The following is a 15492-nucleotide window of genomic DNA, read 5'->3' on the forward strand; positions in this document are numbered from 1 at the left end:
TGGTTTTGCACATTGCAGACAAATGAGAAAAAAGGCAATAAGAACATGTTCCATACAAGTCAACATAAAATCTTAATAAGCAGTGTGTCTGTATATAGCTATATGCAGACTGATATACCAAAACTCAACCGTTAAAGGGGCAGTCAACAAAAAAATTGTTATTGTTTAAAAAGATAGATAACGCCTTTAATACTCATTCCCCAGCTTTACACAACTAATATTGTTATATTAATATACTTTAAAACCTTAAACCTCTACATTTCTGCCTGTTTCTAAGCCACTACAGACAGCCTCTTATCACATGCTTTTGTATTTGCTTTCAAAACAGGGCAGTGCTAGTTCATGTGAGCCATATAAATAACATTGTGCTCACGCCCGTGGCTTTTGGAAGACACTGCACTAATTGGCTTAAATGCAAGTAAATAGATAATAAATAAAAAGTCATGTGATCAGGGGGCTGTCAGAAGAGTATTAGATACAAGGTAATCACAGGGGTAAAAAGTATATTAATATAACTGAGATAAGGAGCAGTCTGCAGAGGGTTAGATACAAGGTAATCACAGAGGTAAAAAGTATATTAATATAACTGAGATAAGGGGCAGTCTGCAGAGGCTTAGATACAAGGTAATCACAGAGGTAAAAAGTATATTAATATAAATGAGATAAGGGGCAGTCTGCAGAGGGTTAGATACAAGGTAATCACAGAGGTAAAAAGTATATTAATATAACTGAGATAAGGAGCAGTCTGCAGAGGCTTAGATACAAGGTAATCACAGAGGTAAAACGTATATTAATATAACTGAGATAAGGAGCAGTCTACAGAGGCTTAGATACAAGGTAATCACAGAGGTAAAAAGTATATTAATATAACTGAGATAACGAGCAGTCTGCAGAGGATTAGATACAAGGTAATCACAGAGGTAAAAAGTATATTAATATAACCGTGTTTTCTGTGAAAAACTGGGGAATGGTAATAAACGGATTATCTATCTTTTTAAACAAGAAACATTTTTGAGTTGACTGTCCCTTTAACAGACTATTTAAAAGTTTAAGTGCAGAGTAATAGACAAACCTCTTTTTTTAACCACTTTTGGGCCTGTAGCACAGAAAAACAATAATTACCTGGAGGAGTATATAAGAAAGCCACTCTTGAGCCTTCATAGTGAAATATTACTTTACAATTATCAGTCTACAACCAATTATGTTATGCAACTTAAAGAAAACATTTGTGTACAAGTATTGCTTTTAGACAGAGGCGTAACTATAAACCTCAGGGCCCCGGTGCAAGAATCCATGAAGGGCCCCCCCAAAAAGTGATTTTGATAAAAAAAATTTTTTTTTATATATATATATATATATATATATATATATATATATATATATATATATATATATACAGTACATACATACATACAGTGCATACATACAGTACATACATACATACATACATGCATACAATACATAGATACAGTACATACAGTACATACATACATACATACATACATACAGTACATACATACATACATACATACATACATACAGTGCATACAGTACATACATACATACAGTACATACATACATACAGTGCATACAGTACATACATACATACATACAGTGCATACATACAGTGCATACATACATACATACATACATACAGTACATACATACATACATGCATACAATACATAGATACAGTGCATACAGTACATACATACATACAGTGCATACAGTACATACATACATGCATACAGTACGTGCATACAGTACATACATACATACATACAGTGCATACAGTACATACATACATACATACAGTACATACATACATACAGTGCATACAGTACATACATACAGTGCATACAGTACATACAGTACATACATACATACACACATACAGTACATACAGTACATACATACAGTACATACATACATACATACAGTACATACAGTACATATATATATACATACATACAGTACATACATACAGTACATACATACAGTACATACATACATACAATACATACATACTGTACATACAGTACATACAGTACATACATACAGTACATACATACATACAGTACATACATACAGTACATACATACAGTACATACATACATACAGTACATACATACAGTACATACAAACATACATACATACATACAGTACATACAGTACATGCATACAGTACATGCATACAGTACATACATACAGTACATACAGTACATACATACGTACATACAGTACATACATACAGTACATATAGTACATACATACAGTACATACAGTACATACATACATACAGTACATACAATACGTACATACAGTACATACATGCATACATGCATACATGGATACATACAGTACATACAGTACATACATACATACATACATACATACATACAGTACATACAGTACATACATACAGTACATACAATACATACATACATACAGTACATACAGTACATACATACATACATACAGTACATACAGTACATACATACATACAGTACATACATACATACAGTACATACAATACATACATACATACAGTACATACAGTACATACATACAGTACATACATACATACAGTACATACATACATACAGTACATACATACAGTACATACAGTACATACATACAGTACATACAGTACATACATACAGTACATACATACAGTACATACATACAGTACATACAGTACATACATACAGTACATACATACAGTACATACAGTACATACATACAGTACATACATACAGTACATACAGTACATACATACAGTACATACATACAGTACATACATACAGTACATACATACATACAGTACATACATACAGTACATACATACAGTACGTACAGTACATACATACAGTACATACATACAGTACATAGAGTACATACATACAGTACATACATACAGTACATACAGTACATACAGTACATACAGTACATACATGCAGTACATACATACAGTACATACAGTACATACAGTACATACATACATACAGTACATACATACATACAGTACATACATACAGTACATACATGCAGTACATACATGCAGTACATACATACAGTACATACAGTACATACAGTACATACATACATACAGTACATACATACAGTACATACAGTACAAACATACATACATACATACATACATACAGTACATACATACAATACATACATACAGTACATACATACATACAGTACATACAGTACATACATACAGAACATACATACAGTACATACATACATACAGTACAAACAGTACATACATACATACAGTACATACAGTACATACATACATACAGTACATACATACAGTACATACAGTACATACATACAATGCATACATACAATACATACATACAGTACATACATACATACAGTACATACAGTACATACATACAGAACATACATACAGTACATACATACAGTACATAAAGTACATACATACATACAGTACATACATACAGTACATACAGTACATACATACAGAACATACATACAGTACATACATACATACATACAGTAAATACATACAGAACATACAGTACATACATACATACAGTACATACAGTACATACAGTACATACATACAGTACATACATACATACATACAGTACATACATACAGTACATACATACATACAGTACATACATACATACATACAGTACATACATACATACAGTACATATAGTACATACATACATACAGTACATACAGTACATACAGTACATGCATACAGTACATACGTACATAAATACATACAGTACATACAGTACATACATACATACATACAGTACACACAGTACATACAGTACATACAGTACATACATACATACATACATACAGTACATGCATACATACATACATTACATACAGTACATACATACAGTACATACAGCACATACAGTTCATACATACAGTACAAACATACAGTACATACATACATACAGTGCATACAGTACATACAGCACATACAGTACAAACATACAGTACATACATACATACATACATACAGTACATACAGTACATACAGTACATACATACAGTACACACATACAGTACATACATACATACAGTACATACAGCACATACAGTACATACATACAGTACATACAGTACATACATACAGTACATACATACAGTACATACATACATACATACAGTACATACATACATACATACAATACATACAGTACAAGCATACAGTACATACATACATACAGTACATACAGTACATACATACATACAGTACATACAGTACATACATACAGTACATACATACAGTACATACATACATACAGTACATACATACAGTACATACATACAGTACATACAGTACATACATACATACAGTACATACAGTACATACAAACATACAGTACATACATACATACATACAGTACATACACACAGTACATACATACAGTACATACATACAGTACATACATACATACAGTACATACATGCAGTACATACATACATACAGTACATACAGTACATACATACATACAGTACATACATACATACAGTACATACAATACATACAGTACATACATACATACATACAGTACATACATACAGTACACACATACATACATACATACAGTACATACATACATACAATACATACATACATACAGTACGTACATACATACATACAGTACATACATACATACATACATACAGTACATACATACATACATACATACATACAGTACATACATACAGTACATACAGCACATACAGTACATACATACAGTACATACATACAGTACATACATACATACAGTACATACATACAGTACATACAGTACATACATACATACAGTACATACATACATACATACATACATACATACAGTACATACATACATACATACATACAGTACATACATACATACAGTACATACATACATGCAGTACATACATGCATAATTACATACAGTACATACATACATACAGTACATACAGTACATACATACAGTACATACATACATACATACAGTACGTACATACAGCACATACAGTACATACATACAGTACTAACATACAGTACATACATACATACAGTACATACAGCACATACAGTACATACAGCACATACAGTACATACATACAGTACAAACATACAGTACATACATACATACATACAGTACATACATACATACAGTACATACAGTACATACAGTACATACATACATACAGTACACACAGTACATACATACATACAGTACATACAGTACATACATACAGTACATACAAACATACAGTACATACATACATACATACATACATACAGTACATACATACATGCAGTACATACATACATACATACATACATACAGTACATACAGTACATACAGTACATACAGTACACACATACATACATACAGTACATACATACAGTACATACATACATACAGTACATACATACAGGTCACACATACAGTACATACATACATACAGTGCATACAGTACATACAGGTCACACATACAGTACATACAGTACATACAGTACAAACATACATACAGTACATACAGTACATACATACAGTACTTACAGTACATACAGCACATACAGTACATACATACAGTACATACAGTACATACATACAGTACATACATACAGTACATACATACAGTACATACATACAGTACATACATACATACAGTACATACATACATACAGTACATACAATACATACAGTACATACATACATACAGTACATACATACATACAGTACATACATACATACATACATACAGTACACACATACATACATACATACAATACATGCATACATACATACAGTACATACAGGAAATGTAAGGCAAATTGCCTGGAATGCACATAAGGGTTAAGGCCAAGACGGAGGAGGGGAGTGTTGTGTTGTGTGTGTGAAACAATGTTGCAGAAAGAGAGGAGGGGTTCCAGCTTACCTTTTTAAGCCCAGTACAGGAAGCACATGTCCTCTTTCTGCTGTTTTTCTCAAAGTTTTCACATGAGACGTTCAAGGAGATCTAAAGCACCTCCAAAGCGAATCATGGAGGCTAGGGAGGAACCTGCAGAGAGAGAAGTTGTTGAAGACAGCGATGAAGCAGCTGAGTGGATCCCTCCATCGCCAGAAACGGTGGGTCGAACCCCTTTACTTCCCTCCCTTTCCCCTTCACTTGATCAATCCTCCGGGGAGGTTGGGGGTAGTGGTGGGGAGATTTCAGATAGGGCCCTACTGGAGGTGCTGGCATTAGTGAGCAATATGGGGGGTAGTGCTGGGCATCCAGATGGCGCGTATGAGCCTGTCGGCCATGCGGCCGGGAGTGAGCCCTCTTTTCGGGGGGTTAGTTCTGACATATGCCCCAATTTAGTTACCATGTCGAGCCCTACCGGGCCCATTTCTGGCCTTCGCAGGCCCACATGTCCCCCTAAAGTAGCCGGTAAAGCGGGGGTCCCCGCTAGGCCCGCTATGCGGTCTACAGCCGCTAGCTCCTCTGTCCCCTGCTCTCCGGTCCCCCTGGCTGGGCCTCCCTCCCCTCGCGTGGTCGCGGCGGGCCCTTCTCGGCCTTGTGGCGTTCCCGTCCCCGGCCCCTACGGGCCTTGCTCTTTTGCCCCAATAGTTGGTAGTTTTAGTGGGAGCAGTTCGGCCTTACCTCCGACGTCGGCTCCGGTGTCTCAGGACTCCATCGCGGCCGCGGTATCCCTTTTCCAGATGTGGGCATCTTCTTTGTCGGGGTCTCCGGGTGCGTCCCACGTGGTCCTTGGTCCTCCAGCGGTGGTTGCGCAGGCTCCCGCGTCGACTGTTCCTCCATCGGCGGCGACTTCCGGTTTGCGGTCCTCCGAGGGCGGGACTTCCGGTGACGGCATTTCCGATGACGTCACTGCCGGTCCCGCCATTTGTCAGCGGTCATCGAAGCGGAGCAGGTCGAGTTCCCCGCGCGGCGTCCAAGGTAAGAGAGGAGTGCCGCGGGGGGGAACTTATGCTCCGGGGGGCAATTCTGCTGATGCAATGGGGTCTACAGGGGCAGCACTTGTGGGGGTTGATCTTCACGAGGGGGCTAATGGTGAATCAATGGAGGAATTACCTCAGGGGGGGCATTTCTCTGGCCAAATGAACCCGGGGGTCCCTGTTGGAGGCCCCCGTGGGCAGGTTGCAAAGGGTATTACGGCCCGGCAAAGGGCGAAGGCCCCGTCGGGTAGTAATCCTCGTCAAGGGGCAAAGGCCCCATTGGGCAATTATAAAGGTGGCGCAGCACCTATTGGGCACGCTAGGAGTATGCCTAAGAGCGCTGGCAGTAATAGTGAGGTTTCTTTGGGCAAAGGCGGCGCCCGTGCAGGCGGCGCTTTTGGCGCGCAAATTGGTGGGAGTGTAGGGGCTAGGCCTCAGGCTCCGGGCGCATCCCCGGCAGCAGCGAGGAAGGTAGTAACTAGGTCTTCTACCAAACATGGTTCACCAGAACAGTTTCAGAGTTTAGATTTAGCGGTTGCATCCACTAGACGTAAGAAAGCCACCCCTATCACTCAGAAGTCAGTACATTTTAGTGAAGAGATAGAGGACTTTACAGAAGATGAGCAGGGTGTGTATGATGATGTTGCAAGTGGCGAAGGCACCCATGATGTCCATGATGTGTGTGAGGGGATGCATGAACGGTCTGGGCACAGGGGGAGGGGTAGAGCAGACCTTCCCCTTCGTGGTACTCCTCTCTGGCAATCTCTTTTGCAGGAAAGCGACATGGCTACGTCAGGAGATTCAGGCAGCGGGTTGGAGAGAGGTGCTGAGAGCGGCCAGGACTCCATGGTGTCAGAGGATGAGCGTCCTTCTACTTCGGGAGTCGTGGCGATTCCAAACAGGACCGGTGGGAGAGATGGTGAGTCCTCAGTTTCAGTGGGGTTGCGGGGTTTTACCTCATCCTCGGATGATTCTGGGTCAGAAAATGACAAGGAACTGGGGTTGCATGGGAAGGGCAATAAAAGAATGTATAAGATGCTTAGATGGTTAACTGATGAGAAGAGATCAGAAAAAGGGGGTTTGCGTGACCGTCATGACTATATTGCCTCTGGTAGGTCCGACAGGGCTGCCCCACCCAGACTTCGCATAAGTGGGGTGGGGAGGCCTGTTAATCGGAAGGTGGCACTCCAAGGGGATACTAGATCCTGGTCTTCTTATGATCTGCACGAGCATTTGAAGACTAAGACAGTACGGAGAATTCAAGAGGGTAAATTTGTTAACATCTTCGAGCTCTCGGTGGAAGCCCTAAGGCAGAAAGCGAGAGCGGAGGATGGGACAGGCCCCAAGAAGTACCAGCGCCCAGATACATTTCACGAATGGCGCCGGTGTTTCAGGATCTATGCGTCCTGCTATTTGCAAAAATGGCCGGACCAGTGTTTAGCCGTGTTGAAATACATGGAAAACATGGAGATCATTGCTGATAATTATCGCGATGGTGCCTGGCGGGATTATGATGAGGAGTTCCGCAGAAAGATGGTGGGTAATCCACTGTTGGATTTCGGGTGCGTAGAAATGCAACTCTGGGCCCGGCTGGGTCCCGAGAAATCGCTAGGTACTGCGGGGGCCCCGGCGGGTGCAACGCAGTTTCGACCCGCAAATAGATTTCGCAGACGCCCAGCTGGGGTTTGTTGGAAATTCCAGGACAAGCAATGCACGTTGGGAACCACGTGTTCCTTTCGGCACGCTTGTCGCATCTGCGGGGGATTTCACCCTGCCGCAGACTGTGTTAAAAAAGGGGAGAGACAGGACAGGACTGGGCCAAGAGGCCCTGCTGTCGCTAAGAGCGGACACCCCGCTGAAGGTGGCCGCAATTAGTAAGTGGCTCACGCTATACCCCGATAGGGTAACGGCGGCCTTGTTGGAGTCAGGGCTCCGGGAATGTTTTGTTATCCCCGTACAAGGTCCGGTTTCGGGTGCGGCTTCTCGCAGGAACCTGAAATCTGCCCCCCTTTTCCCGGAGGTATTAAAGGAGAAATTGGGTAAGGAAGTTTCACTGGGTAGAATGGCTGGCCCGTTTAGGGAAAGACCTATGCCGGGATTGGTTATCTCGCCTCTAGGGGTCGTGCCCAAGAAAGACCCAGGAAAGTTTAGGATGATACAACATCTCTCATACCCAAAGGGAAAGTCAGTCAATGACGCCATTCCTCAGGACTTAAGTACCGTATATTACCAGTCATTTGATGATGCCTTGCAAGTAGTACGCAGATCGGGTCATGGGGCTTTACTGGCCAAGCTTGACATCGAGTCTGCTTTCAGACTCTTGCCGATTCACCCCGCATCATTTTACTTAATGGGTTGTTTCTTCAACGGACACTATTATGTTGACCGTTGTTTGCCCATGGGGTGTTCCATTTCCTGCGCCTATTTTGAGGCGTTTAGTTCCTTCTTGCATTGGGCCGTGGTGGAAGTGACAGGAGAGGATAGGACTGCTCACTACTTGGACGACTTTCTCCTGGTCGGCAGACAGGGGTCTAGGGAATGTGAGCTGCTCCTTTACGCCATGCGGCTGTTGATGGAGAAATTTGGAGTCCCCTTAGCAGAAGACAAATCGGAGGGCCCTTGCACTTGTCTAACTTTCCTGGGTATCGAAATTGATTCGGTAGCCCAGGAATGTAGGCTTCCGGTTGATAAGGTACAGAAGATGTTGGCAGCAGTCAGGAGCCTCGCAGCGGCGCAGTTTTGCACGCTGAAAGAGCTCCAATCGGTTTTGGGTCTGCTCAACTTTGCAGGGAGGGTCATCCCGATGGGGAGGATTTTCCTGAAAAGAATGGAGCGCTTGTTGCCGGGAGTTACTTCCCCTAAGGCCAAACTAATGGTTAATAGTGACATGAGGGAAGACCTCCGTGTCTGGGATCTGTTCCTCAGGGATTTCAATGGGATCTGTATTTGGAGAACCCCCCAGACTCCGGCGCGAGAACTGCACCTCTTTACTGATGCTGCTGGGGGTTTTGGATACGGCGCCTATCTCAATGGCGAGTGGAGCGCCGAACCTTGGCCGGCAGAGTGGGCGGCCAGGGGCCTGACCAGGAACCTGTGCCTTCTAGAGCTTTTCCCCATTCTGGTGGCGTTGGAGATCTGGGGGGACAAGCTCGAGAACCGCTCCGTCATTTTTTGGACGGACAATTTGAGCGTGGTTTTCGCCATTAACGGTCTCTCTTCGTCCTCACCACCAGTAATTCGATATCTGAGAATTCTGGTTTTGAGATGCCTCAAGCGGAACATTGAGTTTCGGGCTAGGCATGTCCCAGGGGTTAAAAACGTTATCTCGCTTTCAATGGGAAAATTTTAGGAAATGTGCTCCTGAGGCTGCCACTCATGGCTTTCCCTGTCCCCCTTTTCTTTGGCAGGTGGCTTTGGATGGCAGTCCCTGATTCCGGTGCTTAAGGCGTCCCTGGCACCTTCCACTTGGAAGTCCTATGTAAGGTACTGGGAAGAATGGGTATTCTTCTGCGATGTCCAAGGATTTCCTTCTTGTGCTGGTGAGCAGGACTGGCTATTGCGCTGGCTCGCGGAGCTTAGGGCTAAGTTAGCTAAGAAAGGGGCGGTATCCGCGCGGTTGGCGGCGGTGTCCTTTTTCTGTAAACTATTCACGCTGACGGACTCTTCCAAAACGTTTTTGATTCGTCAAATACTGAGGGGTTGGGGAAGGTCGGAAGTGCGGCGTCCAGACGTTAGGGAACCCATAACGGCGGACAGGTTCGTCCTCCTGCTTCATGTTTTACCGGAGGTATGTTCCTCAGACTACGAGGTGCGGCTTTTTTCAGCGGCGTTCGCCATGGCGTTTCATGGTGCTCTCCGAGTGGGGGAATTGGTCCCCCAGTCTAAGTTGGCGAAAGTGGGTGGCGTCCTGGCGGAGCACGTCAGGTTTACGGATAATGGGGTATTACTTTTCATCCCTCGATCGAAAGTTGATCAAGATGGTAGGGGGGCCTGGCTGTCGCTGCCCGCGCATGCGGGTTCCGCCTGCTGCCCTAGTGCACTGTTGAAGACCTTCTCGGACAGGCGTCCAGTGGGTGCGGTTAGATTTTTAATTCATCAGGATGGTACCCCCCTGACGAGGTTTCAATTTCGGAAGGTTTTGGGGGGGGCGGCTAAAAAAGTGGGCTTGAATCCCAATACTATAGCTCCTCACTCTTTTAGGGTTGGAGCTGCTACGACGGCGGCGACTTTAGGCTGGTCGGCTGACCGCATAATGGCGCTTGGGAGGTGGAAGTCTAAGAGGTATCAGATTTACGTTAGGCCACTTATATCCCAATGTTAATATTTGCTGGTTGATAATGTTGCACACTGCGCTGCCATTATATGCCCTAACTCTTGTTTCTATTGCAGGGCCTAGAAGTGGGCCACTTCGTGCCTGGATCGTTGGGCACTCGTTCGTACACTGGGCGGCTATCCGAGCGGAATCGCAACCTGGAGGGCAGCAGCTTGGGTTCTCATTCTCCAGGGTGGTAGTTAGGTGGTTAGGGAGGAGAGGCCTTTGCTGGGCAGATCTGCCTGGGTTACTGCAATCCGCCATGAGGCGGTGGGAGAAACCCCATGTGCTGATCATCCACTTAGGTGGAAATGATCTCGGCTCAATTCCCGGCCGGGACTTGAGCGCAGTGATCCAATCAGATCTGCGCACCTTTAAAGCTTGGTTGCCTGGTGTGAGAATGGGCTGGTCAAACATTATACCGAGGTTGACATGGAGACACATGGCCAATCATAGGGCAGCGTTCCAAGTTCGCAAGAAGCTCAATAGAGATGTTAGGAAGCTTATGTGCGAGCTAGGTGGTTTTGTTGTGGAACACAAGTTCATTACGGCCGCTGACCGTAGCCTGTACCGAGGCGACGGGGTCCATCTTACGGACCATGGCATGGACCTGTTTATTGAAGATATACGTCAGTCCCTACTCCTATTTGTGTGAGTTGGGTGGCGGCGAGAGTGGCCCTTGATATTCGGGCGATCTCGTGGCGGGTGGACAGTGTCCGGGGGCAGGATGTGATCGAGGTAGAGTGACGGCACTTCCGGCCAGGGATGAAGTCCCCAGACGCGCGTCTGGGGTGTTCCCTGCCCGTGTGATTACGATGCCGAGAATTCCCTGTTTTATAGTATTGAGCTACGCTCTGCTTCTTCTCCTGCGCCCTGGTACTGCCCATCTTGTTAGCATGGGTTACTACGTTTAGCTAGTACCTGATTGCCGCCCCCCTGGTCCATGTTTATTCAGACGGTCGTTAGTTCTTGTGTTGCCACAATAAACGTGACCTGCGGGTTTTCTCTAACCATAAAAAGTTGTTGTGTCGTTATTTTGTGTGTTATTTATTTCTACGTTTAGAAACTAAGTTGAGTTTATGTTAAACCAAGAATGTATATAGTTATAAGTTATTCTTTCCACAGAGGAGGATATGGCATTTAATCCCTTAAGGAAATGTAAGGCAAATTGCCTGGAATGCACATAAGGGTTAAGGCCAAGACGGAGGAGGGGAGTGTTGTGTTGTGTGTGTGAAACAATGTTGCAGAAAGAGAGGAGGGGTTCCAGCTTACCTTTTTAAGCCCAGTACAGGAAGCACATGTCCTCTTTCTGCTGTTTTTCTCAAAGTTTTCCCCACCCTTCCCTCCCTTTGTTTATTATTTTGCAATTAGTAGGGGGATCCGTCCTTATGGTGGTCCCCAGGGACTAGGGCTATCCGAAGGCTTGATGAGGGCTAGCCAGCCTATTTCTGTAAGTCCAAGGACGTTAAGTTTCAGCTCCCCAGGTATTTCAATCTGGTTTACGCACCTTTTTGATCCTGGCCCTTACTGGTACGGAGTGGTGGTTTGCACCCTGGGCTGGCGGGTGGACAGTGTCCGGGGGCAGGATGTGATCGAGGTAGAGTGACGGCACTTCCGGCCAGGGATGAAGTCCCCAGACGCGCGTCTGGGGTGTTCCCTGCCCGTGTGATTACGATGCCGAGAATTCCCTGTTTTATAGTATTGAGCTACGCTCTGCTTCTTCTCCTGCGCCCTGGTACTGCCCATCTTGTTAGCATGGGTTACTACGTTTAGCTAGTACCTGATTGCCGCCCCCCTGGTCCATGTTTATTCAGACGGTCGTTAGTTCTTGTGTTGCCACAATAAACGTGACCTGCGGGTTTTCTCTAACCATAAAAAGTTGTTGTGTCGTTATTTTGTGTGTTATTTATTTCTACGTTTAGAAACTAAGTTGAGTTTATGTTAAACCAAGAATGTATATAGTTATAAGTTATTCTTTCCACAGAGGAGGATATGGCATTTAATCCCTTAAGTACATACAGTACATACATACATACATACATACAGTACATACAGTACATACAGTACATACAGTACATACATACAGTACATACATACAGTACTTACAGTACATACAGCACATACAGTACATACATACAGTACATACATACATACATACATACATACATACAGTACATACAGTACATACATACAGTACATACAGTACATACATACATACAGTACATACATACATACACACAGTACATACATACATACATACATACAGTACATACATACACTACATACAGTACATACATACTGTACATACAGTACATACATACATACATACAGTACATACATACATACAGTACATACATACATACAGTACATACATACAGTACATACATACAGTACATACATACATACAGTACATACATACATAAATACATACAGTACATACATACATACATACATACATACAGTGCATACATGCATACAGTACATACATACATGCAGTACATACATACATACATGCATAATTACATACAGTACATACATACATATATACAGTACATACATACATACATACAGTACGTACATACATACAGTACATACAGTACATACAGTACATACATACATACATACATACAGTACATACATACATACATACCGGGAGTGCAGAATTATTAGGCAAATGAGTATTTTGACCACATCATCCTCTTTATGCATGTTGTCTTACTCCAAGCTGTATAGGCTCGAAAGCCTACTACCAATTAAGCATATTAGGTGATGTGCATCTCTGTAATGAGAAGGGGTGTGGTCTAAAGACATCAACACCCTATATCAGGTGTGCATAATTATTAGGCAACTTCCTTTCCTTTGGCAAAATGGGTCAAAAGAAGGACTTGACAGGCTCAGAAAAGTAAAAAATAGTGAGATATCTTGCAGAGGGAAGCTTCTGAAGCGTGATCATCGAACAATCAAGCGTTTCATTCAAAATAGTCAACAGGGTTGCAAGAAGCGTGTGGAAAAACCAAGGTGCATAATAACTGCCCATGAACTGAGAAAAGTCAAGCGTGCAGCTGCCAAGATGCCACTTGCCACCAGTTTGGCCATATTTCAGAGCTGCAACATCACTGGAGTGCCCAAAAGCACAAGGTGTGCAATACTCAGAGACATGGCCAAGGTAAGAAAGGCTGAAAGACGACCACCACTGAACAAGACACACAATCTGAAACGTCAAGACTGGGCCAAGAAATATCTCAAGACTGATTTTTCTAAGGTTTTATGGACTGATGAAATGAGAGTGAGTCTTGATGGGCCAGATGGATGGGCCGTGGCTGGATTGGTAAAGGGCAGAGAGCTCCAGTCCGACTCAGACGCCAGCAAGGTGGAGGTGGAGTACTGGTTTGGGCTGGTATCATCAAAGATGAGCTTGTGGGGCCTTTTCGGGTTGAGGATGGAGTCAAGCTCAACTCCCAGTCCTACTGCCAGTTTCTGGAAGACACCTTCTTCAAGCAGTGGTACAGGAAGAAGTCTGCATCCTTCAAGAAAAACATGATTTTCATGCAGGACAATGCTCCATCACACGCGTCCAAGTACTCCACAGCGTGGCTGGCAAGAAAGGGTATAAAAGAAGAAAATCTAATGACTTGGCCTCCTTGTTCACCTGATCTGAACCCCATTGAGAACCTGTGGTCCATCATCAAATGTGAGATTTACAAGGAGGGAAAACAGTACACCTCTCTGAACAGTGTCTGGGAGGCTGTGGTTGCTGCTGCACGCAATGTTGATGGTGAACAGATCAAAACACTGACAGAATCCATGGATGGCAGGCTTTTGAGTGTCCTTGCAAAGAAAGGTGGCTATATTGGTCACTGATTTGTTTTTGTTTTGTTTTTGAATGTCAGAAATGTATATTTGTGAATGTTGAGATGTTATATTGGTTTCACTGGTAAAAATAAATAATTGAAATGGGTATATATTTGTTTTTTGTTAAGTTGCCTAATAATTATGCACAGTAATAGTCATCTGCACACACAGATATCCCCCTAAAATAGCTATAACTAAAAACAAACTAAAAACTACTTCCAAAACTATTCAGCTTTGATATTAATGAGTTTTTTGGGTTCATTGAGAACATGGTTGTTGTTCAATAATAAAATTAATCCTCAAAAATACAACTTGCCTAATAATTCTGCACTCCCTGTACAGTACATACAGTACATACATACATACAGTACA

General features: G+C 42.9%; 2 protein-coding genes across 2 annotated transcripts in view; both read left to right on the forward strand.

Annotated features, from left to right (window-relative positions):
* Window positions 1-15492, forward strand: part of LOC128638278 (uncharacterized) — a 332607-nt gene that overhangs the window by 230039 nt on the left and 87076 nt on the right. The gene's annotated exons all lie outside the window — the stretch shown is intronic.
* Window positions 7320-12287, forward strand: LOC128638280 (uncharacterized). Its single transcript, XM_053690149.1, has 2 exons — window positions 7320-7875; window positions 11346-12287. Exons 1-2 carry the CDS (start codon window positions 7647-7649, stop codon window positions 11921-11923), a joined length of 807 nt encoding a protein of 268 aa, XP_053546124.1. The 5' UTR covers window positions 7320-7646; the 3' UTR covers window positions 11924-12287.

The sequence above is a fragment of the Bombina bombina genome, chromosome 8 (genome assembly GCF_027579735.1).
Source record: "Bombina bombina isolate aBomBom1 chromosome 8, aBomBom1.pri, whole genome shotgun sequence".
Classification (NCBI taxonomy): domain Eukaryota; kingdom Metazoa; phylum Chordata; class Amphibia; order Anura; family Bombinatoridae; genus Bombina; species Bombina bombina.

What these genes read in the sequence shown, in the direction of transcription:
- LOC128638280 (XM_053690149.1), top strand. Translation starts at nt 7,647, where the DNA reads ATGCATGAACGGTCTGGGCACAGGGGGAGGGGTAGAGCAGACCTTCCC. An exon ending in CAGGACCGGTGGGAGAGATG is followed by an intron (nt 7,876 to 11,345) that starts GTGAGTCCTCAG and finishes TTTCTATTGCAG; the next exon opens with GGCCTAGAAGTGGGCCACTT.